This window comes from Lathyrus oleraceus, chromosome 1, assembly GCF_024323335.1.
Source record: "Lathyrus oleraceus cultivar Zhongwan6 chromosome 1, CAAS_Psat_ZW6_1.0, whole genome shotgun sequence".
NCBI classification, from domain to species: Eukaryota; Viridiplantae; Streptophyta; class Magnoliopsida; order Fabales; family Fabaceae; genus Lathyrus; species Lathyrus oleraceus.
The window spans coordinates 308,977,254-309,003,345 of NC_066579.1; the positions used below are offsets into that span (position 1 = coordinate 308,977,254).

The 26,092-nt window shown below is 38.0% G+C and overlaps 2 protein-coding genes and 1 non-coding gene across 3 annotated transcripts; 2 read left to right on the top strand and 1 right to left on the bottom strand.

Annotated features, from left to right (window-relative positions):
- Positions 1 to 7,721: 7,721 nt before the first annotated feature.
- Positions 7,722 to 7,828, top strand: LOC127116325 (small nucleolar RNA R71). Its single transcript, XR_007801277.1, has one exon. It is a non-coding gene; the product is annotated as a small nucleolar RNA R71 (small nucleolar RNA).
- Positions 7,829 to 15,176: 7,348 nt separating this feature from the next.
- On the top strand, positions 15,177 to 15,993 carry LOC127104446 (secreted RxLR effector protein 161-like). The gene is made up of 2 exons (XM_051041629.1): positions 15,177 to 15,834; positions 15,977 to 15,993. Exons 1-2 carry the CDS (start codon positions 15,177 to 15,179, stop codon positions 15,991 to 15,993), a joined length of 675 nt encoding a protein of 224 aa, XP_050897586.1.
- Positions 15,994 to 24,629: 8,636 nt separating this feature from the next.
- LOC127115704 (kunitz trypsin inhibitor 5-like) lies at positions 24,630 to 25,413 on the bottom strand. The gene has a single exon (XM_051047176.1). It carries the CDS (start codon positions 25,411 to 25,413, stop codon positions 24,766 to 24,768), a length of 648 nt encoding a protein of 215 aa, XP_050903133.1. The 3' UTR covers positions 24,630 to 24,765.
- Between the last annotated feature and the right edge of the window lie 679 nt (positions 25,414 to 26,092).

Genomic DNA, 26,092 nt, shown 5'->3' on the forward strand with positions numbered 1-26,092 from the left:
TAAATCAAAAAACAACATTCATAGAAACCTATGTGCACCCCCCTTACAAAAATGATGACAAAAGGATTGAGGCCCAAGTAGCAATGACCAAATCCGGCCCAACCAAATTCGAAGACATGGCGGGCGCCATAAGCTTCATGGCGGGCACCATGAAGTCTGCAACTTTAACGGGCAGAACCCTCATTTTCACCATTTTCACCTTCTTCAACCTCTCCAAACCCATTTTCTTCTTCTCCCAATTCCACCAAAGTTCACAAAAAAATCCCAACTTTCTCACTTTGACTACAAGCCATTACCATTTCCAAACTTCACTTCTCCATTTCTCCACCAAAAACCCACAAAAACTCCATTTTCATTCCCTTTCTATAAATACCCATTTTTCTCTACAATCACCATTAATGACCGAAATGGAGTTCAACAACATCATTCTTCGTGGAGGAAAGCCCGGTGAGCGACAAAATAAGATTTTGCAAAAATTGCAAACTCGGGAGATCCTCGCTACCAGGTATGTCGACGAAGATTGTTTGTACACTTTATGCACATACCATAGTGTTTTCCACATGCTTGATAATTTAGGATTACACGACATTTTTGCTAGTAAAGCACCCACCTATGATAGGCTCACTAGGGAATTTTTGAGTTCCCTAATTTACACTGCTTACCCTGACACTGCTAGCACGGTAGGTACCATTTGTTTTAGAATGTTTAATGTAGAATACAAGTACACTACCGATGCTTTAGCGGGTTTGCTAGGAATGCCTTACGGTGAGGGTGCTATCTGTGAGACGCCCTTGGATGCTGAATGGGCACGCGAGGCATTTACTTTTTGGAATAGATTATCTAATATGAATGTCATTTCCTTTGAAGGAATTTTGGCTTCTAATATTTATAACCCGACCATACGTATTTTTAGATACCTTTTGGCATGTACCATATTTGGCGGGGAGAATTCTAACAAAGTAAATGCTCGTGAGTTTCTGTTTTTACAGGGTTGTCTCACTAATCGCAGGATCAATCCTGTTCCTTTTATGTTGGCCCCTATGTCTGCCATTCTTAAAAAGGGAGGAACCGTCTCTTTCGGTGGTTTGATTACCTCCATTGCTAGAGCGTTAAATCTCAATGTTGAGTTAGCCACCTTGGAACCACTCCCTCACCGCACCATTAACTTAAAGTTTTTGAAAGATATGAAATTATGCAAGGTGCGACGAGCAGGTGGTTTTCACCTCATGATACACGGTGTAGCTATACCTAGTGTTGTGTTACCTTGCTCTCAGCGTACGGATATGCGAAACATGCAAGGAACTGGACGTATGATCTTGCTGCTCCACCCTTTACCGGTCCTTTTCCACCTAACGTTCCTATGGATGATGAGCAAGGGACCGACGATGAGTATGACCGGAGCGACCAGTCACCTACTCATGATATTCCTGCTGCATCATCTGCATACATTGCACCTTCTTCGTCTAATCGTTTTGCAGGTACCACTCCCGGTTTCTACATCATCGAGGAGATGTGGCGCGAGCACTTGGCTCGTGAGGAAAGGCGTGATACCCCCTGAATACCATAAACCAACAACTGACAGATAATATGAGTTTTATGGTAGCTTCCCAACAGCGTAGTGAGCAAGCACATCAGACTATCACTGAGTCCTTATTTGCGATCACTAATGAGCAGCATCGCCAGCGACAGGCTAATGAGCGTCACTTCGCTCTTATCGAGGCCACAGAAGGATCTCTCTTAGGTCGCTCTCAGCAGCTGCAGGAAGGACTTAGTACTCGTAGCAGACATCATCGACCCAGGCATCCTGACCAGGACGGTGACAGTGACGGTATCGGTGATCACCCTTAGTCCTCTCTCTCTCTCTCTCCCAGGTTACTCCTACCCTATCTCATATCGAAACATTGAGGACAATGTTCGATTTAAGTGTGGGAGGAGATTTTTATCGTTTTTTATCGCTTTCTTTTAGTTTTATCGCTTTTTATCGTTTTCCTTTATTTTTAGTATGTTTTGTTTATTTTAGTTGTTTGTTTTTCCTTTCAATAAAATAACATGTGTCTGACGAGTCATCTGTGTAGTGTATCCGCATTTCTCCCATTTCTTTAACCCTACAAAAAAACTTTTTTTAGCAAAGAAAACAGTACACCTTGAACATTCAGGTTATAAGACAGGTTTATGACGAGATGTAAAAGACTTGGGAAAACTTTTTCTAAAAATCGATATTATCTTAACACCTTAGGCTTCATGATTATAAGAGTCGATCCCGATACCCCATATGATGTGGCCCCAAATTTTTGTTCTAAATAAGTCCTTAAGTAGTTTATCCTTGCAATCAGCTCTGGCTTAAGCATGTTGGACGTAGGGGACCGATGAAAATAAGTGAATGATCACAAAAATTCCTGCTTCGTTCTCAAGTCATATGAAAACCCGGGCTAGGTGACTCTCACACGGTCATTTAACCCATCAAAACAAAGACATATGCAAAACATGCAGAAGAAAAATAAAAAATATATATATGTATATAAATAAGCCTATTTGTTGGTTGGTTCAGAGGTATCTGGTGCTAAACTTGGTAGGGTGGATTATGATCCAATCCCCCACAACTGCAAATTGGGTTAAATAAAGGGGTTACACCAACTTATGTACCAGAGCCTCATGCTTAGAAAAATAAAAAAATAATAAGCATATTTGTTGGTTGGTTCAGAGGCATCTGGTGCTGAACTTGGTAGGATGGATTACGATCCAATCCCCCACAACTGCAAATTGGGTTGAATAAAGGGGTTACACTAACATATGTACCAGAGCCCCATGCTTAAGATCATAATCACTAACCGGTCACTTTACTATGAGTATATACGGATAACGGGCTTAATGTGATTTCACCTGAATGAAAATCACTTTAAGAAAACAAAAAGAATGCCTAGGTATGGTGGGGTAATGTGGATTGACTTGTATAGGAACGAAGCCTACGACCGTGTTTGCGGGAAGTGTCACTACAATATCCTTAGTTCGATTCGTTAGTACCTATCAATACATTCCTTGAATGAACTCATAAGTATTTTTACCTTGAATTAACTCTAGTTGATACTGTTTTTCTTGCATAAACTATAAAGAGTTTTGCTTGAGGACAAGCAAAGGTTTAAGTGTGGGAGAATTTGATCACACTGAATTACACCGTGTTTTTGACTCGGATTTCACATGTTTATTAGGACTTTATTATCATTTTGTTTGTATTATGCTCTCTTTTATGTTGTTTTCAGATATTTAGCACTTTCGGACCCTTTTAGTAGAAACAAAGCAAAAGACCTAAAATTAGGGTTTTTCGGCGAAAATTGTACACATGACGTTGCACATGGCGGTTGTTATAGGAGAAGCCATGACTCATCAGCCCTCAACCAGGAGGTAACCGCCACGTTCCCATGATCTTTCCCATTTACACACATGGCGGGCACTATGAAGGGATGGCTGGCGCCACCTTTAGAAATCACGTTCCCATTAAGGAGAGGTTGGAGGGCACCATGGTCTTTGCAATCTGCTGAAATCCTCTATAAATAGTTCGTTCCATTTCATTTTCAAATTATCCAACTTAGTTTACAACACTAAGTCTATATTTATCATTTGTAAAAGCGGTAATCTGTCACATCAGGGGGTTATCGCACCTTAAAGAGATTGAGTTGGGTCACTTCGAGTTGTTGTCGTCTTTATCTTCAGGGGTCGGAGGTTTATTTTTCTTGTATCAGATTTAAAGCTCTCCTTTTGGAGCAGGTTCTTATTTATCTCTTTTATTTATTTATTTGTCATCGCTTTACTTTATTTATTTTCCGCACTCGCTTTACTTTATTTATTTTCTGCACTCACTTTACTTTATTTATTTTCCGCACTCACTTTACTTTATTTATTTTCCGCACTCGCTTTACTTTATTTATTTTCCACACCCGCTTTACTTTATTTATTTTTCGCACTCGCTTTACTTTATTTATTTTTCGCACTAGCTTTACTTTATTTTATGCACTTTACTCGCTCTTTACGCCTCACATTCTAAAACAAACTTTTCATCATGATCAATACCGTTGTGTTTGTTTGTGTTACCATGTCTGGCTAAATCTTTTAAAGGTTAGAATGTAAGGATCGCGGTTAAAGTAATGTTTCACATATTGAATCTGTAGAAATACTTTAAAGGCTGTTTTGATTTTTAACTTGAGTTTTCTAAAACAAACTTGGTTAGTTTTAATTATTCAAGGAGTACGAAAGCACCCTGACTTAGTTAACTAGGAATTTTTATCACTTTAAGGAAAAACTATTTTTGAAACTATTTTCATATGCGTTGATAGATCTAAAATCAAGAAACTCCTCGGGTAAAACTTTCCAAATCAAAGTCACTTTTCAACTAAGTTTATGAGTCTTATTTCTTAAAAATAAGTTTACTACTTTAGCATTTTGCGCACCTTTTATAAGTGACAATAAAAGGCCTTAATTTAAGGGTAAACTCAGTTCTGAATACGCGAAAGCGACAATTCCTGTTAAATGGATTCTTTTCAAGAGTAGAAAATATTGTCTCATAAGTAGTTCTATTAAGACAATCGAAACATCACTTAACTGACGTGAAATACATTCAACATTTCTTTACCTGCATTTATTATTTACCGCTATTTTGCAAACCCAATATCCCTTTTATACCGCCTTAGATAAACACCGTAACGATAGTAATCGATAGATTGACGATTTGGTCTCTGTGGGATCAATATTCTTTTATATTACTTTGACGCAATTCGTGCACTTGCGAATTCACACGATCAATCATCAAAGATGAATTCGGCGTCTTTCATCAATGAGTCAGTCAGTGGTTTGGTGATTTTTGAGAAATCTTTAATGAATTGCCGGTAGAAACCGGCGTGTCCTAAGAAGCTTTATATTTCTCTTACGGTTTTCGGAGGCTGAAGGTTTTCTATAACTTCTATTTTAGCCTTGTCGACTTCAATCCCCTTATCGAATACTATGTGTCCGAGTACGATCCCTTGTCGGACCATGAAATGACATTTTTCCCAATTTAGCACGAGGTTCACTTTTACGCATCTTTTAAGTACCATTTTAAGATTCAATAAATATCCTTCAAAGCTCTGTCCGCATATAGAGAAATCGTCCATGGAGACTTCAATGATGTCATCTATAAAATTAACAAAAATTAACATCATGCATCTTTGGAATGTTGCGGGAGCGTTACACAGTCCGAACAACATTCGTCGGTAGGAGAATGTACCATATGGACATGTGAAGGTTGTTTTCTCTTGGTTGTCAGGATGAATAGGAATCTGGAAAAATCCCGAATAACCGGCTAAGTAGCAGAAGTGAGAATGCTTAGCCAATCGTTCAAGCATTTGATCGATAAACGGTAAAGGAAAATGATCCTTCCGAGTGGCTTTGTTTAATTTTCTATAATCAATGCACATTCTACTTCCAGTAACCACTCTTTGTGTTATAGATTCTCCTTTTTTCATTATTAACAACTATGATGCCTACCTTCTTCGGTACGACATGTCCTGGGCTAACCCATTGACTATCAGATATTGGGTAGATAATACGTGCTTCTAACAACTTTTACACTTCTTTCTTTACTACATCACTCAGAATGGGATTTATCCTTCTTTGATGTTCTCTAGAGGTCTTACTGTCTTCCTCTAGCATTATGCGATGCATGTATATGGAAGGGCTTATTCCTTTTAGATCTAAGATATTGTAGCCTAAAGCAGTTGGATATTTTCTTAAAACATGTAGAAGCTTTTCAGTTTCTATCTGCCCTAAGTCTGCATTGACTATTGCAGGTCGCTCGAGTTCAGTGTCTAGGAATTCATACCTTAGATTTTTAGGTAGCGTCTTAAGTTCTAGGGCTGGTTTCTTTGGGCAAGGCATATGATCGGGAATTATTGCTAGGCATTCGCTCAGGCTGTCATCTTGGTATTCCTCACTCCAATTTTCATCTTCAAAAGTAGGAGGCCTTGGAATTTTCAGTATTTCGGAGTATGATGTTTGTTCGTTCTCCATTTATCTTATACATTCATCGATGACATCTAGTAGACAACAGGTATCGTCTATAGCTGGTGCCTTTAAGAATTGCGTCAAAATGAATTCGACTTTTTCCTCACCAACTTCAAAAGTTAGCTTGCTTTTCTTAACATCTATAATGGCTCCGGCAGTAGCTAGGAATGGTCTTCCTAATATCATAGGGATGTTGGAATCCTCTTTTATATCCATGATTATAAAATCAATAGGAATATAGAATTGTCATATGCGTACCAGAACGTTTTCTAACATACCTACGGGAAATTTAACAGAACAATCTGCAAGTTGTACGAACATCCTCATAGGTCTTAGTTCTCCCATTTTGAGCCTTTCGCATATGGACAAGGGCATTAAGCTAATACTGGATCTTAAGTCACATAGTGCTTTGTCTATGACAAACTTTTCGATTACACAGGGTATGCAAAAACTACCTGAGTCTTTCAGCTTAAGAGGCATATTGTTTTGTATTATGGCGCTACACTCAGCAGTAAGTGTAACAGTTTCGTTATCCTCTATCTTCTTCTTGTTAGATAAGATTTCTTTGAGAAACTTAGTATATGAGGGCATTTGAGTGATGGCTTCTGTAAAGGGTATTATGATATTCAATTGTTTTAGAAGCTCTACGAATTTTTTAAATTGCCCTACACTTTTAGATTTAACAAGTCTTTAAGGATAAGGGATATGGGGTTTATACGGTGGTGGAGGAACATAAGGTTCTTCTTTCTCTACGGCCTCTTCGTTTTTATCTTCCTCTTGATCGTCTTCCTTCTCAGTTACCTTACCATGGTCTTGATACATGGATGAGTTTTGAATTCTAGGGTTAGTCGGTTCGTCTAGTTCTGTCCCACTTTGTAGTATAATAGCATTTGAATGACCTTTCGGGTTTGGTTGCGGCTGTCCAGGAAATGTGCCTGCATGAGCAGCAGTAGATGCTTGTTATTGAGCCACTTGCGAGATTTATATTTCCAACATTTTGTTATGGGTGGCTAATGCGTCTACCTTGTTTGCTAACTGCTTGATTTGCTCACTAGTGTGTATGTTTTGATATAGGAAATCCTTATTTGTTTGGGTTTGGGTAGTTATGAAGTTTTCCATCATTATTTCTAGGTTTGACTTCCTAGGAGCATTTTGAGTATTTGTGGCAGCTTTATGATATCTTGGTGGTGCAGCAGGTGCTTGGTTAGGTGCATACAACACATTATTGTTTTTGTACGAAAAGTTAGGATGGTTCTTCCAACCTGGGTTATAGGTGTTTAAGTAAGGGTTTCCTTGAGCATAGCTTACCTGGTCTGTGGAGGTTCCTGTCAAGAGTTGACATTCTGGGGCAGCATGCCCTGGAACTCCGCATATCTCGCAGTTTGGTGTTGTGGCAGCCACGATGGCTGCGTGTGTTATGGTCAAGTTGTCTATCTTTTGAGTAAGAGTCTACCTTGGCGTTGACATGGTCAAGACTGCTTAATTCGTAAATACTGCCTTTCGTTGGAGGTTTCTCTATAGAGGTTCTTTCGCTTCCCCACTGGTAATGATTCTGGGCCATACTTTCGATAAGTTGATAGGCCTCATTGTAGGGTTTATCCATCAGTGTGCCACCTGCGGTGGCGTCTATTGTCAATCTTGTGTTGTACAAGAGACCATTGTAAAAGGTATGAATGACCAACCATTCTTCTAGACCGTGATGTGGACAAAGCCTCATCATGTCTCTGTATCTCTCCCAAGCTTCAAAAAGTGATTCATTATCTTTTTGTTTAAACCCGTCTATTTGGGCTCTTAGCATAATCGTCTTACTAGGTGGGAAATATCATGCTAAGAAAACTTTCTTCAACTCGTTCCACGTAGTGACAGAGTTGGATGGTAGAGACTGGAGCCAAGCTCTAGCTCTATCTCTTAATGAGAATGGGAAAAGACGTAGTCTTATAGCTTCGGGGCTGACACCATTTACTTTCACTATGTCTGCGTATTGCAAAAACATTGACAAATGTAGGTTCGGGTCCTCCGTACCTGAAAATTGGTTTTGCTGTACGGCTGATAACAACGAAGGTTTTAGCTCGAAATTATTGGCCTCGATGGCAGGGGCAGCGATGATGTTATGTGGTTCATCCTGCGAAGGGATTGCATAGTACTTAAGAGGACGGTTCTGCGGTTCTTCGACCATCTCTGGTCGAATAACTGGTTCCGAAATAGGGATATTAGGACCGGGAAGATTTAGCTTGATACGATGTTCTCGTATCAGGTCTCGTATCCGGCGTTCTAACCTTAGATAACGCTCAGGTTCGTCGAATGATAGCTTTAATTTTTTGCCTTGAGAGCGAGTACTTGGCATACACTCGACAAATTAGAAAGGGAAATTGAATTGTTTGCCTTATTCTATACTGAGCAACACTGGAGTTACGATATTGACTAAAATAGTCCCCGGCAACGGCGCCAAAAACTTGATCGCGACATAGTAAGTCTATGGGAGTCGTGTCTGCAAGTGCACAGTCGTATCGCGTAGTTTTAGAGATTATTGAACCCACAAGGACTAATAATCGAATGTATTGTTATCTAATGTTACTATGTAAATCTAAGGTTGATGATCATTCTAAGATTGAAGGGATGAAGAGAAATAACTATAACGTAAATAGAAGATTAATAAAGATATTTGATAAAGGGATATCAGTATGTAACGCATCAAATTTCGGGGATTCGATAGATAATTGGTGTGATCTTATTGGTCAAAATATTTTTCAGTAGAAATTATTTATAAAAAGGACTTAGTCTCACACTCTCGTTTTATTGACTCTGACCATACTCTTAAACCAAAAGCGCTCTCGCTGTATTTAGGATTAATGCCTAGTTTCAGCTATCTGGTTAAAATCTCAAACTCTCGTTCTTATTGATCGTAACCTTTGTTCGTTTTGTACTCTCGTACGAAAAACAGTTTTGAAGAAAACAAGAAACTAAAACCGGAAAAGTAAATTTTATAAAAGCCAACACCAATTATTTACGAATCCTTTCATTTCGACGGTCTTTACATACCGATACCTAAAGGTTTAGCCGAACATGGTTCCGGTAACAGACATGGTATTCAGAAAATCAAACATAGAATAAGGCATAAATAAGTAAAATGGCAATTAAAATAAAACCTGGAATATAAATCGAGAACTTGAACTGAATCCTGATTCTTCAAATTAAACAATGTCGACAAGCTTTGGCAATCGAGTACACCGTTACAATCGAATTCAAACGCGTAAACAATAAGTTGTAATAGTCCCCGATGTGGAGAATCTATTGCTTTTACAAAGTAAGAAACTGCCTAAGAAAACTAGTCAAAAGAATCTGCTGAAAAAGTGCACCCTTAAAAAAAGAACCGACCCTCCTTTATATACTTTCCACTTCCCTAGATTGTAGAATTCGTTGGTTGAAAAGGTGAGTGGAATTCATCGCTAAGATTATGGAGGTCGTGGCTAAAAAGGTGGAGAGAAAGTAGGGGAGACCGGGTTGTGGCAGTTCCCACAACCCTAGTTTGATGTTTGTGGCGAGTACTACCTTTTGAGGGATGGGCGCAACCACTTCCTTGCTTTGTGGCGGGCGCCACCACTCCCTTTAGGTCATGTGGTGGGCGCCACATGCCGATTTTGTTTGGTGGGCCCATGCTCTCTATTTTTCTCCATTTTCTTCTCCTTTTCTTTCCTTTTTGCTATTTTCCACTTTGCTTGCTTATGCGTCTTTTATTCGATAAATACCTACAATAAACATAAAATACCGCGTAATAATAAGTGTTAATCAAGTAAAAAGCAATGCATATGAAACCAAATATATGATAAGTTTTCGCGTTATCAATGTATTATTTAAATTTCTTTGATAACAATATGTATCATGATGTTGTGTAGGATCTGTTGGATGCAGCGACCCGTGAAGGTTCCTTTGTTCCAAAACCACGAAATGATATACTGATATAGGCAATCGGAACAGATAAGCATGGTGGGAGTGTTCATGGTGTTGGAGATGGTGTTGGCATGAAATTATACTATGGTTCATCCAGAAAAAGCACCGAACGGACGCAAAAAGAAAAGATTGGCCAATTTGAGAAGATGTTAGAAGAGCAAAGGATTTTTTTTGATGAAAAGTTAGATGAGGAGCGTAAAAAATGCATGGAAGACGGGGGAAAGTTAGAAGAGTTGTATGTGGTATGTGAGAATATTGTTTTATATGAAATGTATGATATATATTTTGTTGATTCTGTTTTGTGTTCCTGTTATCATTATGATGCAGAGAATCAGCGGAACCATCCAACAATGTATAAATGAAGATGATAATGATCAATTGCCTAAAAGAATTATTGTACGTGGTTCTAGCACAAAAGGAAGTTGTTCAGTCGCCCCCCTCAAGATATCCATAATAACATATTAGATCCTTCCGTAAATGAAGTCAGGACATTGACCGAACAATTTGTGGATGTTGTAGACCTAATTCCTATTCAGCTAAAACATTGTCCATGAGCAAAGGTCTTTTATTCCGATCCTAAAGATATAAAGGATTTTCTCTTTTAAAATGAGTGGTTGGACGTAGGAATATTACAAGTTTGGTTCAAGTAAGTATAGAATATATTGAATATGTCATGATGATACATTTATAGTTTTTGTATTTCCTTACTTATTTTTTGAATTTTGTTTAATCATTTAGGTACCTTCACCGTGTTATTATAGAATTAAATAAATTAAATATTTATGGCATTTTTAATCCATATAGTATTTGATGGACAAATAATAATCCAAAAAAGATTTAAGATTATATGTCAGCACTGATAAATGGGGGGAAAAGAATGTTACTTAGCACCATTTATCAATTTGTGAGTAATTTTGAAATTAGAATTTATCTATTATAGTTAGTTTCCATGTTTTAGAAAATATTAATTATATATGCTCGTGTTTATTCAGTGGCCATTAACAATTGATCATCATATCTCTTATGACGAATATGGTAACCACATTGTGTTCCTTACATTACTCACTTGAACCTAACATGAAACTTGTTATTTCTAGGAAAGTTTATATTTAGGAAACTTTTAGTAATATTGTCTTTAACTTTGTAATTAGTTTAACATATAATATGTTTAAATCATTTGCAGGTATGTGCAATGACACTATTACTTGAACAATATTAGAAAAAAGTCTCCATCGTGCAAAAGGTGAGTGGATTAGTTGTGACACACACACAAAGGGTGATCAAACATAATTTTGTAATATATATTTGATATATTTTTTATATTGATGTAAATAATATTTTGAGTTTGATGTAAATTATATTTTTGACTTTTCATTTAAATAACATTTAGATACAAAAAATTACTTGTACAAAAATAAAGGGTATATATGAAATAATATTAAAAAAATTAAAAAAAAAATTATTTCGCCACGGTTTATTCAGAGGATTGCAGTGATATGTAGCGCGATAAATATAATATATCATACAAATGATGAGAATCAAACTCAAGACCTTTAATTATTTAATTACAATTAATTAAAATAAATATGATGATAAACAATGCATTACCTAGTATATCACAACGGTCACAAACCCGTGGTAATAAACAAGAAACTTATAACTACACCCTGCTTTACCATGATTGGTCACGTGTGATGATATACCTTTTATAATCGTGATTAATGAGGTTTTATGTAATAGTGTTAAAATCCAGTTTGAATCAATTTTAAAATATTTGAATATAATTAATGATTATTAACTGTTGAATAAACTTTAATGTTATAGTTAATGAGTTTTATTAATAAGATAGTGGAGAGATTAAGAGTCTGTTGTAGTTGGAAGGTCAAGAGATAGTGGCCAATTAATAGTATTTACCAATTATTATGTTTCCTAAAATAGCTGAAGTTTCTGAGTCTGTATAAAGACCAAGGATGTACTCTAATGAAATACAGAAGTTACAAAAAAACTCGCTTTCTTCTGTCAAATTGGCATCAGAGTTAATGGCAAATATGATGAATCAAATGCCGTTGCCACGGCTAACGAAGTTAAATTACGAAAACTGGAGTATCCAAATGAAAGCTCTTCTCGGATCTCTAGACGCGTGGGAGGTGACCAAAGATGGGTTTGAAGAACCAACAGATATTGTGGGATATACGTCAGCTCAAAATAAGGCGTTGAAAGAGACGCGGTCGAAGGATAAAATGGCACTATACATGCTGTTTAGGGCTGTTGATGAATCAGGCTTCGAAAAGATTGTCGGTTCGACTACGTCGAAAGAAGCGTGGGACACGCTAGAGAAAGTGTTCAAAGGAGCAGATCGAGTAAAGCAAGTTCGACTCCAAACTCTTCGTGGCGAATTAGAGAGGATGCAAATGAAGGAGTCAGAAAATGTATCTGACTACATCACGCGTGTACAAAAGGTGGTGAACCAACTCACCAGAAATGGCGAAACAGTAACTGATGCACGAGTTGTTGAAAAGATTTTGAGATCTTTAACAGATAAATTTGAGAATATTGTGTGCATAATAGAAGAGTCGAAGGACCTTTCGAAGCTCTCAGTCGAAGAGCTCACTGGTTCCCTCAAAGCACACGAACAACGTAAGATGAAAAAGAAGGAAGAAAGAGTAGAGGATGCAAATCAAACCAAGGAGCAAATCAAAGACAAAAAGGCACTCTTTTCTCAAAATTTTTGAGGAAGAGGATGTGGTCGTGGAGGACGTGACAATGGTCGAAGTGGTAGAGGCAGCAACTTCGAGAGAGGACAGTCGAGCCAGCAAAATTGGCGTGGCAGAGGACGTGGTCAAAGAGGTGGTAGGTCGAACCATTCCAACTTTGAATGCTACAAGTGTGGGAAGTATGGTCATTATGCGAAGGATTGCAACTCATTCAAATGCTATAACTGTGATAAAGTGGGACATCTTGCAAAAGATTGTCGAATCGAAAAGAAGGTAGAAGAAACAACCAATCTAACTTTGGAAGCTGAAGCAAATGAAGGTTTTCTCTTGATGGCTCAAAATGAGATAAACTCAAATGACAATGTTTGGTATCTTAACTCAGGAGCAAGTAACCATATGTGTGGTCACAAACACTTGTTTAAAGAAATGAGAAAGATTGAAGATGGAAATGTGTCTTTCGGAGATGCATCGAAAGTGAAGGTCGAAGGCAAGGGAACAATCTGTTACTTGCAGAAGGATGGGTTGATTGGATAAATTCAAGATGTTTATTATGTACCAAATCTTAAGACCAACATCTTGAGTTTGGGAAAACTTACAGAAAAAGGTTATTCGATACTTATGAAAGAACAGATACTGCATTTGAAGGACAAGCTGGGACATCTGATTGCTCGTGTCGAAATGGAGAGAAATCGAATGTATAAATTGAATCTGATAAACGTTCGAGAAAAATGTTTACAAGTAAATGTTGAAGACAAGGCGTCACTATGACATCTACGCTTTGGTCATCTACATCATGCTGGTTTAAAAAGGTTGGCGAAAAAGAACATGGCGCATCGACTACCAGATATGGATTATGAAGGAAAGTTCTATGAAGAATGTGTGCTTAGCAAACAAACAAGAACTTCATTTCAAAAGAAGGCAGAATATCAAGCTAAGCATATCCTTGATTTGATTCACACCGACATATGTGGGCCAATCATGCTAGAATCTTTCAGTGGCAAAAGATACTTTATTTCCTTTATCGACGATTACTCACGGAAGATATGGGTTTATTTCTTGAAAGAAAAGTCTGAAGCATTCGAGGTGTTCAAAAGGTTCAAAGTAATGGTGGAGAAGGAAATCGACAGACACATTAAAGCAGTTCGATCTGATAGAGGTGGTGAGTATACTTCGACAACCTTTATGAAGTATTGTGAAGAGCAGGGTATAAGGAGATTTCTAACTGCAACATACTCACCTCAACAAAACGGGGTGGCTGAAAGGAAGAATCGAACAGTCCTTGACATGGTTCGTTCAATGCTTAAAAGCAAGAACATGCCAAAGGAATTTTGGGTAGAAGTTCTACAATGTGCCATTTATGTTCAGAATCGATGTCCACATTCGAAGTTAGAAGACCAAACACCACAAGAAGTGTGGAGCGGACAGAAGCCAACAGTTTCTCATCTCAAAGTATTTGGAAGTGTGGCTTATGCACACGTACCAAATCAATGAAGAACGAAACTTGAAGACAAAAGTCAGAAATACATACTCATTGGGTATGATGAGAAAACAAAAGGGTACAAGCTATTTGATCCCATAAGAAAGAAGGTGATAGTGAGTAGAGACGTTCGAATAAACGAAGCAAGTAAGTGGGACTGGAACAGTTCGACAGAAGCTATCGTCGAAGTTGAAGAATCATCTGTCGCTGTACCACCAAACATTTCAACAAAACTTGAAGAGCTAGTTGAATTGGCAAAAGGTAGTCATGGACGAAGTGCCATGGACGAAGAGATGAGGGCGATTAACCACAACAACACTTGGGAGCTAGTTGAATTGCCAAAAGGTAGTCAACCCATTGGAGTAAAATGGGTATTCAAGAAAAAGATGAACGCTCAAGGAGAAATAGAACGATACAAAGCGAGACGTGTTGCGAAGGGATACAAACAGAAAGCAGAAGTTAATTATGACGAAGTATTTGCACCTGTTGCAAGAATGGAGACAATTCGATTACTCATATCTCAAGCTGCTCAATTCAAATGGCCAATATTTCAAATGGATGTCAAAACAGCTTTTTTGAATGGTGTACTCGAAGAAGAAGTCTATGTTGAACAACCACTCGGGTACATGAAAGCTGGAGAAGAGAAGAAGGTACTGAAATTGAAGAAAGCGCTATATGGGCTGAAGAAAGCACCGGGGGCATGGAACATACGTATCGACACATATTTCAAGGAGAACGGGTTCGAGCAATGTCCGTACAAACATGCCCTCTATGTGAAGAAAAATGGAAGGAATGTATTACTTGTTGCTCTCTATGTCGATGATATTATTTTTCTGGGCAGTAATGATCAGATGATAGAAGAATTCAAAAGCACAATGACACGTGAATTCGAGATGACAAACTTAGGCCTGATGAGATTCTTTCTTGGTCTGGAGGTTCGACAAGAAGAAACGGGAATCTTCATCTCACAAGAAAAATATGCAAAAGAAATCTTGAAAAGATATAAGATGGAAAGCTGTAATCCGGCTTCGACGCCAATGGAACCAGGAACAAAGTTGTCGAAATTTGATGGAGGAGAATGTGTCGAAGCAGGAAAATATCGAAGTCTGGTAGGAAGTCTTCGCTATCTCACATGTACAAGACCAGATATCTCATTAAGTGTAGGCATTGTAAGTCGATTCATGGAGGAGCCAGTTTACACACATTGGAAAGCATTGAAGCGAATTCTGAGGTACATCCAAGGAACAGTGTCACTTGGGATGTTCTACTCGAATTCAAAAAAATACAAGTTGGTTGGTTACTCTGACAGTGATTGGTGCGGAGACATAGACGATCAAAAAAGCACTTCTGGATATGTGTTTTTCATGGAAAATACTGCATTTACTTGGCTTTCTAAAAAGCAGTCGATAGTAACACTTTCAACATGTGAAGCAGAATATGTAGCAGCATCCTGGTGCGTTTGTCATGCAATATGGCTCAGAAGATTGATGAGTAAAATGGAGTTAGAACAGAAAGGTGCAACAATAATACAAGTTGACAACATGTCAGCAATTGAGTTAGCAAAGAATCCAGTAAACCATGAAAGGAGCAAACACATTGATGTTCGCTTCCACTTCATTCGAGAACACGTGAAGGAAGGAAATGTCGAGTTGAAGCATGTAGCAAGTAAGGACCAAGCAGCAGACATTTTCACAAAACCACTATCAAAAGAAATCTTCGACAGAGGCAAGAAATTGATAGGCATGATGAATAGAAGAAACATTTAAGTTTACAGAGGAATTTTGTTGAATAAACTTTAATGTTATAGTTAATGAGTTTTATTAATAAGATAGTGGAGAGATTAAAAGTCTGTTGTAGTTGGAAGGTCAAGAGTGTTGGTGTAAGCCCTAGAGGCCAATACATTTTGGTACTTGTATCGAATAATAAAAGGCATTCTCTTTATTATGGTTGATTAATAAAGTCCCTGGAATAGATAGTCCGTTTAATGTATTAAGTGTGACTTAATCATGAGAACACATTAAACATAAGGACACTATTCCTAAAGTATCCGTAGTCGAGCTTTAGTGTGAAGTGGGATAACATTAAAGCATTAAGACTATTATGTTTGTAGACTGATGATCACATCTCATGGATCATGGATAAAGAGTTATCAAGTCTTAAACATAGGTATGAATATTAGGAGTAATATTTATACCGGATTGACCCGCTATGAGAATACTATATAGAACGTTATGCAAAGTGTCATAAGTTATTCTCATGGTGATAATAGTGTATTCCACTCTTCGACCTGAAACCACTATGGATCCTAGGTGTGGAGTCGAGTGCTTTATTGCTGATCCAACGTTGTCCGTAACTGGATAACCATAAAGACAGTTGATGGGTACTCCACGAAGCATGCTGAGGGACATGAGTGACCTAGATGGAATTTGCCCATCCTGCATAACAGGATAAATGTCTATGGGCCCAATATTGAACTAGACAAGGATGACACGGTTTATACCTTGTGTTCAATATAGACATAAGGGCAAAAGGGTAATTATACACATAAGTATTATCACAGAAGGTTTTGTCAGATCACATGACATTTTCGTGTCTTGGGTAGCAGTGATGTGTTGCTAGATACCGCTCACTGTTTATTATGTTAAATACATGATTGCCAACGCCGCGAAAACCTACAGGGTCACACACAAAGGACGGATTGATGAGAGATAGGATAACTAAGGAATACCGTAAGGTACGGTGCCCTTAAGTGAGTTATGGAACATCGTAAGGTACGGTGTAATTGAGTAGAATACGAAATATGGTAAGGTACCATGGGCTTAAGTGATTTTGGGCATATTATAAGATATGGGCCAAAATACACTTAAGTGGGCTTTTAGCTTGAAGCCCACACAAGTGGTTCTATAAATAGAACCCTTGTGCAGAAGCAAAAATTGGCGGTTGCATTATTTTCGTTTTCTCTCTCTCTCTCTCTCTCTCTTACTCAAAGCCTTCATTCGTACCAGCTAGCACTGAGATTGAAGGAACCCGTTCGTGTGGACTGAGTAGAGACGTTGTCATCGTTCAACGTTCGTGATCGCTTCGTGGATTTGCATCAAAGGTTTTGATTGTCACAAGAGATCTGCACCAAAGGTTTCAACCGTCATAAGAGGTAAATATTCTATCACTGATCATGACCATTCGTAAGGATCTCTAAAGGAGAAATTTTTTAATTTCCGCTGCGCTTTGGGTCGCAATTCTCCTTCAGTGGTATCAGAGCCACTTACGAAACCATGAATCGGATAGCTGTTTAATTTCTGTATTAATATGATTAAAAGACAGAATGAATCGATTAATTAAACGGGCAATTAAATTTGGCATCATGAGTGTACGAGTTGGATGATTGATGTTGACTATGCTTCGAAATCCGACATTAGTATGGTGAAGCAGCGATACATCGATCGTCCATAGGTTACGCAATTGAGACCGATCAACTTATATATGATATAAGTAATCCTAATGCAAAATACGGTATATGTGATATACTGTTTCTGTTTCGTTCATTCGAACACTAAATGATTGTTTTCCTTTGAGCGATCAATGGTCATTTGCTTCGGAATCCGACATTAGTATGGTGAAGCAATGACCTGTTGATCAATCATACTGAATCAACAATCGAGGTGTGTTTGACGGTCTGAAATTGGCGCATTAGGGTTGGTGACGGCGCAAGGGTTGTGCCGTCAAGGAGTTGTCAATTTAGGGTTTTTTTGGAACACGTGTGTTGACTGTTTCAAAGTTTGTTATTTGGCCGCGTGAAGCTCGTGTGACGAGCGTAACAAGCGTAACAAACTGGATGCGTAACGGTCGTAACAAGACGCGTGACGTTCGTAACAGACCCATAAATTGACCTGTGACGGTCGTAACAGACTCACAGAATTTTAGGCATTTCTGTTTTGACCTGTGACGGTCGTAACAACCCTATGACGCTCGTCACACTTACATGGCCTGTGACGGTCGTCACATGCCTGTGACGGTCGTCACACTCACAGAGTCAAAATTTAGGGGTTTCTGTTTTGTGACTACGCAAGGGTTGTGTTGATGCAAAACAATGTCCATTTCAAATGAATTGTTCATTAAAATTTTTGGACAGGGGCGCTGCCCCTCCAACCCCGCAAGGGAGCGCCCCTCCAACCCCGCAAGGGCGCTGCCCCTTGACCCCGTCCGCTGATCGGTCAGCGGAACCACCGTCCGCTGACCGGGCAGCGGAACCCCCGGCTAACTCTGCGTAGTGTGATCGGTCGCCGAAATTTAATTTGGTTTTAATTAATTAAAGGAATTAAAATTAACAATAATAATGTGTTTGTTATTATTGCCTTGTTGTGATCAGTTATGGCCTTAGTCTTTCTTTATTTTATTTTGGGTTTTTAAATACGACCTGCGTGTCGTGCCTCTCCTTTTGATCTCTTAATGTAACTTCTTTTCTCATCTCAAACCCTCGTATGTAAAACGAGTTTCTTCTGTAATGTAATGATATGAAGAAAGAGAAGAATTCAATATCAAAGGAGAATAATGATATGAAGAAAGAGAAGAATTCAAGATCAAAGGAGGACAACCTTGAAGATCTTGCTTGGAGAAGCTTAGAGAAGAATTCAATACTAAAGGAGGACAACCTTGAAGATCTTGCTTAGAGAAGCTTAGATCGTTATTAGGTTAGCTTAGGTTCTCTCATTGGCTTGGGAGAACAATTGCGCTAGGGGCCATAACTGTTTCATTGTGTATGTATGTTGATGCATGTGAATGTATGTTGATGCATGTGAGAGACGATTTATATGATAAACAAGCCGGTGAGATCATAACAATTGCAATTCCCTCAAACTAAAATATTAAGTTTATGCTTTCCAAGTTTTAGCACTCATCAAGACTAGTATCGAATAATGTAGGTTTCGCCAAAGCGAGGTGCATGTTCTATATTGGTAAGGTGCGATGGGATAATTGTAATATCCAACTGCTAAAACAATGGGTCAAACTTAACTAAACAAATTATGAGAATATTATATATGTTTTCTTTCCAAGTTTTAGCACTCATCAAGACTAGTATCGAATAATGTAGGTTTCGCCAAAGCGAGGTGCATGTTCTATATTAGTAAGGTGCGATGGGATAATTGTAATATCCAACTGCTAAAACAATGGGTCAAACTTAATTATAATTTTCTTATATATGTTTTAGAAGCAAGAGTTGGGAATGATCCATATGATGGATTGGAATAAGGAGCTATTCACCCAACTGAAATTTTCGAGAGTTGTATGAGATACAACTGGAAGGAGTTCCTACCTAAATAACCTAGTTTTGTGTAATCCGCCTACGCGGACTTAGAACGAAGTGAAATATGGATCTCGACCCACTAGAAAATCTTCCAACGGGATTTTCCGAATCAAATGATGAGGGTCATTTGTTTTGAGTAAAATAGTGGGAGCATATTTGATTAAAGGCCTAATTAAATATGTCAATGATACTTATATTTTCTTAATCCTTATGTAGATAACCATGACATCAAACACCTCTAACAACATCTTGCGATCAATCCTTGACAAGGAAAAATTGTCTGGGACAAATTTTCTGGATTGGCACCGAAACCTGAGGATTGTCCTCAAACATGATAAAAAGCTGTATGTCTTGGAGACACCTGTTCCTGAAGAGGAACCTCCTAGTTCTGCACCTAAGGCAGAAAGAGATGCTTATAAAAAGCATGTCGATGATGCCAATGAAACTGCTTGTCTCATGCTGGCTACCATGAACTCAGAATTGCAAAAGCAACATGAGAACATGTCAGCATTCGATATGATCGAACACCTGAAGTTGCTCTATCAAGAGCAAGCAAGGCATGAGAGGTTTGAAGTTTCAAAAGCCCTTTTCCAAAGCAAGTTAGCAGAGGGAGCCCCTGTAGGTCCCCATGTACTCAAGATGATTGGGTATGTGGAAAACCTTGAGAGATTGGGCTTTCCCCTCGAAAAGGAACTTGCGACTGATTTGATCTTGCAATCGTTGCCAGATAGTTTCAGTCAATTTGTCCTAAATTTCAATATGAATGATATGGACAAATCTCTTCCTGAACTGCTAGCCATGTTAAGAACTGCTGAGCAGAATCTGAAGTCAAAAGGGAAGTCCATTCTGATGATCGGAAATGGAAAGAGGCAGAACAAAAGGCCCACTAAGCAGAGTGATAAGGGGAAGGGCAAGGAAGTTGCAAATCCCAGACCCACTGCTGCTTTGAAGCCTAGTGGAGGCATAGCAAAAGAAGGCACCTGCTTCCATTGCGGTAAGACCGGACACTGGAAGAGAAACTGCCCAAAGTACCTGGAAGATAAGAAGAATGGAGTAGAGACTTCAACTTCAGGTATTTTTGTTATTAATTCATCTACTTATGCATCATGAGTATTAGATACTGGATGCGGTTCTCACACTTGTACAAATGTGCAGGGGCTGAAAGGGAGTAGAGATTTGGCAAAAGGTGAAGTTGACCTACGAGTTGGCAATGGAGCAAAGGTTGCTACTTTAGCCGTAGGATCTTATGTATTGACTTTACCTAGTGGTTTTATAATTCAGTTAGAGAACTGTTATTATGTATCTGCAATTAGCAGGAATATTATTTCCATTTCTTGTTTGGACAAGTTTGGTTTTTCATTTATAATAAAGAACAATTGTTGCTCAATTTATTTGAATGATATATTCTATGCTACTGCACAAATGAGCAATGGACTATATGTCCTTGATCTCATAATGCCAACTTATAACATTAATACTAAAAGGATGAAACCTAATGAGTTAAATCCATGATGAGTCACGTTGATCTTCCAAACTCCATTTGCGGACATGCACTATTGACAACAGCTTACACACTTAACCGTATTCCATCCAAAAGGTTAATAAGACACCATATGAGATATGGAGTGGTAAGAAACCACATATGTCTTACATGAAGATTTGGGGTTGCGAGGTTTATGTGAAACGACAAATTTCAACTAAGCTTGAGCCCAAATCTGACAAATGCTTATTTGTGGGGTATCCTAAAGAAACAAGAGGATATTATTTCTACAATCCTTCTGAGGGCAAAGTGTTTGTCGCTCGAACTTGAGTTTTCCTAGAAAGGGATTTTATTTCCAAAGGAATCAGTGGGAGGAAAGTAGAACTTGAAGAAATTCAAGAATCACAAAGTATCGATACACCTATGGAGGAATTAGAGCAGGAAACACAAGTAGTTGTGTAAGAGCAACCTGCTCAAGTAGAACAAGACCAGCGTAGGTCAGGCAGGATACGTCACCTGACTAAGATATATGGATATCTGATCTAGGTGATGTATTACTCATGGATCAAGATGAGCCTGTGACCTACTCATGGAATCTTCGTTTTGATGAAATAGTAAAACAATATGGATTCATCAAGAACGAAGATGAGCCTTGTGTCTACAAGAAGGTTAGTGGGAGCATGATCGTATTCCTGGTATTATATGTAGACGACATATTACTTATTGGAAACGATATCCCTACCCTGCAACAAGCAAAGTCTTGGTTGGGGAAATGCTTTTCTATAAGGGACCTAGGTGAAGCAGCCTATATATTAGGAATTAGAATCTATAGAGATAGATCATAAAATGCTCGGCCTGAGTCAGAGTACATAGACAAGGTGCTGAGACGCTTTAATATGAATGATTCCAATGGTTATGTGTTTTGCTTAAATGGTGGCGCTGTGAGCTTGAAAAGTTCAAAGCAAGATACAGTTGCTGATTCTACAACCGAGGCCGAGTATATTGCTGCCTCAAGTGCAGCAAAAGAAGTTGTTTGGATCAAAAAGTTCATTAGTGAACTTGGCATAGTCCCTAGCATTGTGGATCCCATTGGTATCTATTATGATAACAATGGTGCTATCGCACAAGCTAAGGAGCCTAGATCTCACCGACGATCCAAACACATACTTAGACGTTGTGTGAGAATATGCAGAGTACCTACACTTGACAATATAGTTGACCCACTGACAAAGCCTCTTGCGCAGCAGAAGCATGATGGCCATACTAGATCAATGGGCATACGGGGTATGCCTGATTGGCTCTAGTGCTAGTGGGAGATTGTTGGTGTAAGCCCTAGAGGCCAATACATTTTGGTACTTGTATCGAATAATAAAAGGCATTCTCTTTATTATGGTTGATTAATAAAGTCCCTGGAATAGATAGTCCGTTTAATGTATTAAGTGTGACTTAATCATGAGAACACATTAAACATAAGGACACTATTCCTAAAGTATCCGTAGTCGAGCTTTAGTGTGAAGTGGGATAACATTAAAGCATTAAGACTATTATGTTTGTAGACTGATGATCACATCTCATGGATCATGGATAAAGAGTTATCAAGTCTTAAACATAGGTATGAATATTAGGAGTAATATTTATACCGGATTGACCCGCTATGAGAATACTATATAGAACGTTATGCAAAGTGTCATAAGTTATTCTCATGGTGATAATAGTGTATTCCACTCTTCGACCTGAAACCACTATGGATCCTAGGTGTGGAGTCGAGTGCTTTATTGCTGATCCAACGTTGTCCGTAACTGGATAACCATAAAGACAGTTGATGGGTACTCCACGAAGCATGCTGAGGGACATGAGTGACCTAGATGGAATTTGCCCATCCTGCATAACAGGATAAATGTCTATGGGCCCAATATTGAACTAGACAAGGATGACACGGTTTATACCTTGTGTTCAATATAGACATAAGGGCAAAAGGGTAATTATACACATAAGTATTATCACAGAAGGTTTTGTCAGATCACATGACATTTTCGTGTCTTGGGTAGCAGTGATGTGTTGCTAGATACCGCTCACTGTTTATTATGTTAAATACATGATTGCCAACGCCGCGAAAACCTACAGGGTCACACACAAAGGACGGATTGATGAGAGATAGGATAACTAAGGAATACCGTAAGGTACGGTGCCCTTAAGTGAGTTATGGAACATCGTAAGGTACGGTGTAATTGAGTAGAATACGAAATATGGTAAGGTACCATGGGCTTAAGTGATTTTGGGCATATTATAAGATATGGGCCAAAATACACTTAAGTGGGCTTTTAGCTTGAAGCCCACACAAGTGGTTCTATAAATAGAACCCTTGTGCAGAAGCAAAAATTGGCGGTTGCATTATTTTCGTTTTCTCTCTCTCTCTCTCTCTCTCTTACTCAAAGCCTTCATTCGTACCAGCTAGCACTGAGATTGAAGGAACCCGTTCGTGTGGACTGAGTAGAGACGTTGTCATCGTTCAACGTTCGTGATCGCTTCGTGGATTTGCATCAAAGGTTTTGATTGTCACAAGAGATCTGCACCAAAGGTTTCAACCGTCATAAGAGGTAAATATTCTATCACTGATCATGACCATTCGTAAGGATCTCTAAAGGAGAAATTTTTTAATTTCCGCTGCGCTTTGGGTCGCAATTCTCCTTCAAAGAGATAGTGGCCAATTAATAGTATTTACCAATTATTATGTTTCCTAAAATAGTTGAAGTTTCTGAGTCTGTATAAAGACCAAGGATATACTCTAATAAAATACAGAAGTTACAAAAAAACTCGATTTCTTCTGTCATTAACCAGCATTTTCAAAATGGTTGGATAAACACCCCTATATGATTTTATATAAATTTATATTTAACAATGGCAAAATAATCACCGAGGTTGCAGAGTTTCAAATCTTGTGATTTCTTTTACAATAAAACAAATAATAATCTGGAAAAAATAAACTATACTAAATCCTCTTTCATAATAATGATTTAGGTGGCGCATATCCATCTTATTCACAAAAATTCAAAAAATTCAAAAAAAATATATAGGATAGGATAACATAAACATAATTGACGAAGTGGGTTTAAAATTTTGGCCAAATCTTAAAAAAAAAATGTTGGCAGAATGGGACGTACTACACATTCTAAGTTTAAAGATTCAATAATGGTATTAATGTATGCACACGTAAAAATTTGTTAAAAATGAAACGAAGCAGACAGATACATTATAGGGTACACACCTAAATTGATAGCATGGTTTCAAAACAGACAATAAATTGATAGCATGATTTTAAATTATGATCCGCAACCGCAATTGTGACCGTAATAATGCTGATACAGTAGTCTCCACATCCGCATCAGGCCGCAATTGCGGTGTGATTTGAAATCACGCGTTCAATCACATTTGAATTGACATCAAACAATTTCACCAATATTTCTTCACATTTTTTCATCCTAACTCAGAGTTTGAGAATCCAAAACCTCAATTTAATCTCATTTGTAATGTAAAAGATTATCATCAAGAGTTTTTCAATAGTGTATTTTAAATATCTTTCAATAAAATTCACGCATCAATGACCGCAATACGAATCGCAACAACCGCAATGACCGCAATCGCAACACACGCAACCGCAACTACAATTTAAAAGCATGATTGATAGACATTAATATATTTAATTTTTATTTTATTTTTAACAAGGAAACCTAACTTTGAGGATCCCATTGTACATTATTGAAAAGGAAATACATGTATTCATTTATTTTTATGCATAATATTAGAGAAGCTATGATCAAGCTTGTTGAAATTTAACTTTAAGAGGAACATCACTTAGAGCGAGACGCTTATTTCCGTTTTGATCCACAAAAACTCCAACATTGTTACACAGATATTTGAAAGATTGCACCACACTTGGACAAAACACCAACTTATAACCATCACCATACTTCTCAATCTTGAACCAATTATTTATGGTTTCCGGACCAGGATTTCCAGCAACACCACCAGTAGTTACAAACCATTGTCTCTTATAAACATCAAAACTATCAAGCTTCCACACCATGGAATGGTGTAGACAAGTTGGACGGGATGCGAACTTGATGTTTAAATCAGTAGAGACACGAATAACACCTTTTTTTGGGTTAACCGGTGTAAAAGTAAGTGGCAAACCCTGGTATTTATCAACAACCACAACATCAAGTGGGCAAGTTTTTCTTCCTATGCTTGCAAGGGCAAGACTTGAACCACTGCTTCTACATTTGTCATAAGGTCCACATTTGTGAATGGGTAAAACCGGAAGAATATAGTAGCTAGCATAAGCTCGAAGTTTCTTGCCTAATATGTCAACCACTTGATCATTTGAAGCATCAGCTGCTCCAAGAAATGGTTGTGAGCTCAAGAAGGCAAAGAGAAGGATAAATGCTAGCAATGTGATTTTCATTGTTTGTATGCTTAAAGTAAGTGGTTTGTGATGGATGGAAGTTAAGGTAATTGAAGAGTATGAATTTATAGAGGATATATAATGCATAAATTTTTAAGTAGAAATATTTTATAAAAAGGAATTAGTCTCACACTCTCGTTTTATTGACTCTGACCATACTCTTAAATCAAAAGTGCTCTCGTTGTGTTTAGGATTAATGCTTAGTTTCATCTATCTGGTCAAAATCTCAAACTCTCGTTCTTATTGATCATAACCTTTGTTTGTTTTGTACTCTCGTACGAAAAAAAGTTTTGAATAAAACAAGAAACTAAAACCGGAAAAGTAAATTTTATAAAAGCCAATACCAATTATTTATGAATCCCTTCGTTTCGACGGTCTTTACATACCGATACCTAAAGGTTTAGCCGAACATGGTTCCGGTAACAGACATGATATTCAGAAAATCAAACATACAATAAGGCATAAATAAGTAAAATGGCAATTAAAATAAAACCCGGAATATAAATCGAGAACTTGAACTGAATCCTGATTCTTCAAATTAAACAATGTCGACAAGCTTTGGCAATCGAGTACACTGTTACAATCGAATTCAAATGCGTAAACAATAAGTTGCAATAGTCCCCGATGTGGAGAATCTATTGCTTTTACAAAGTAAGAAACTGCCTAAGAAAACTAGTCA

Bases quoted from the DNA above. Each gene is read 5' to 3' on its own strand.
- LOC127104446 (XM_051041629.1), top strand. From the start codon at position 15,177: ATGGAAAGCTGTAATCCGGCTTCGACGCCAATGGAACCAGGAACAAAG.
- LOC127115704 (XM_051047176.1), bottom strand. From the start codon at position 25,413: ATGAAAATCACATTGCTAGCATTTATCCTTCTCTTTGCCTTCTTGAGC.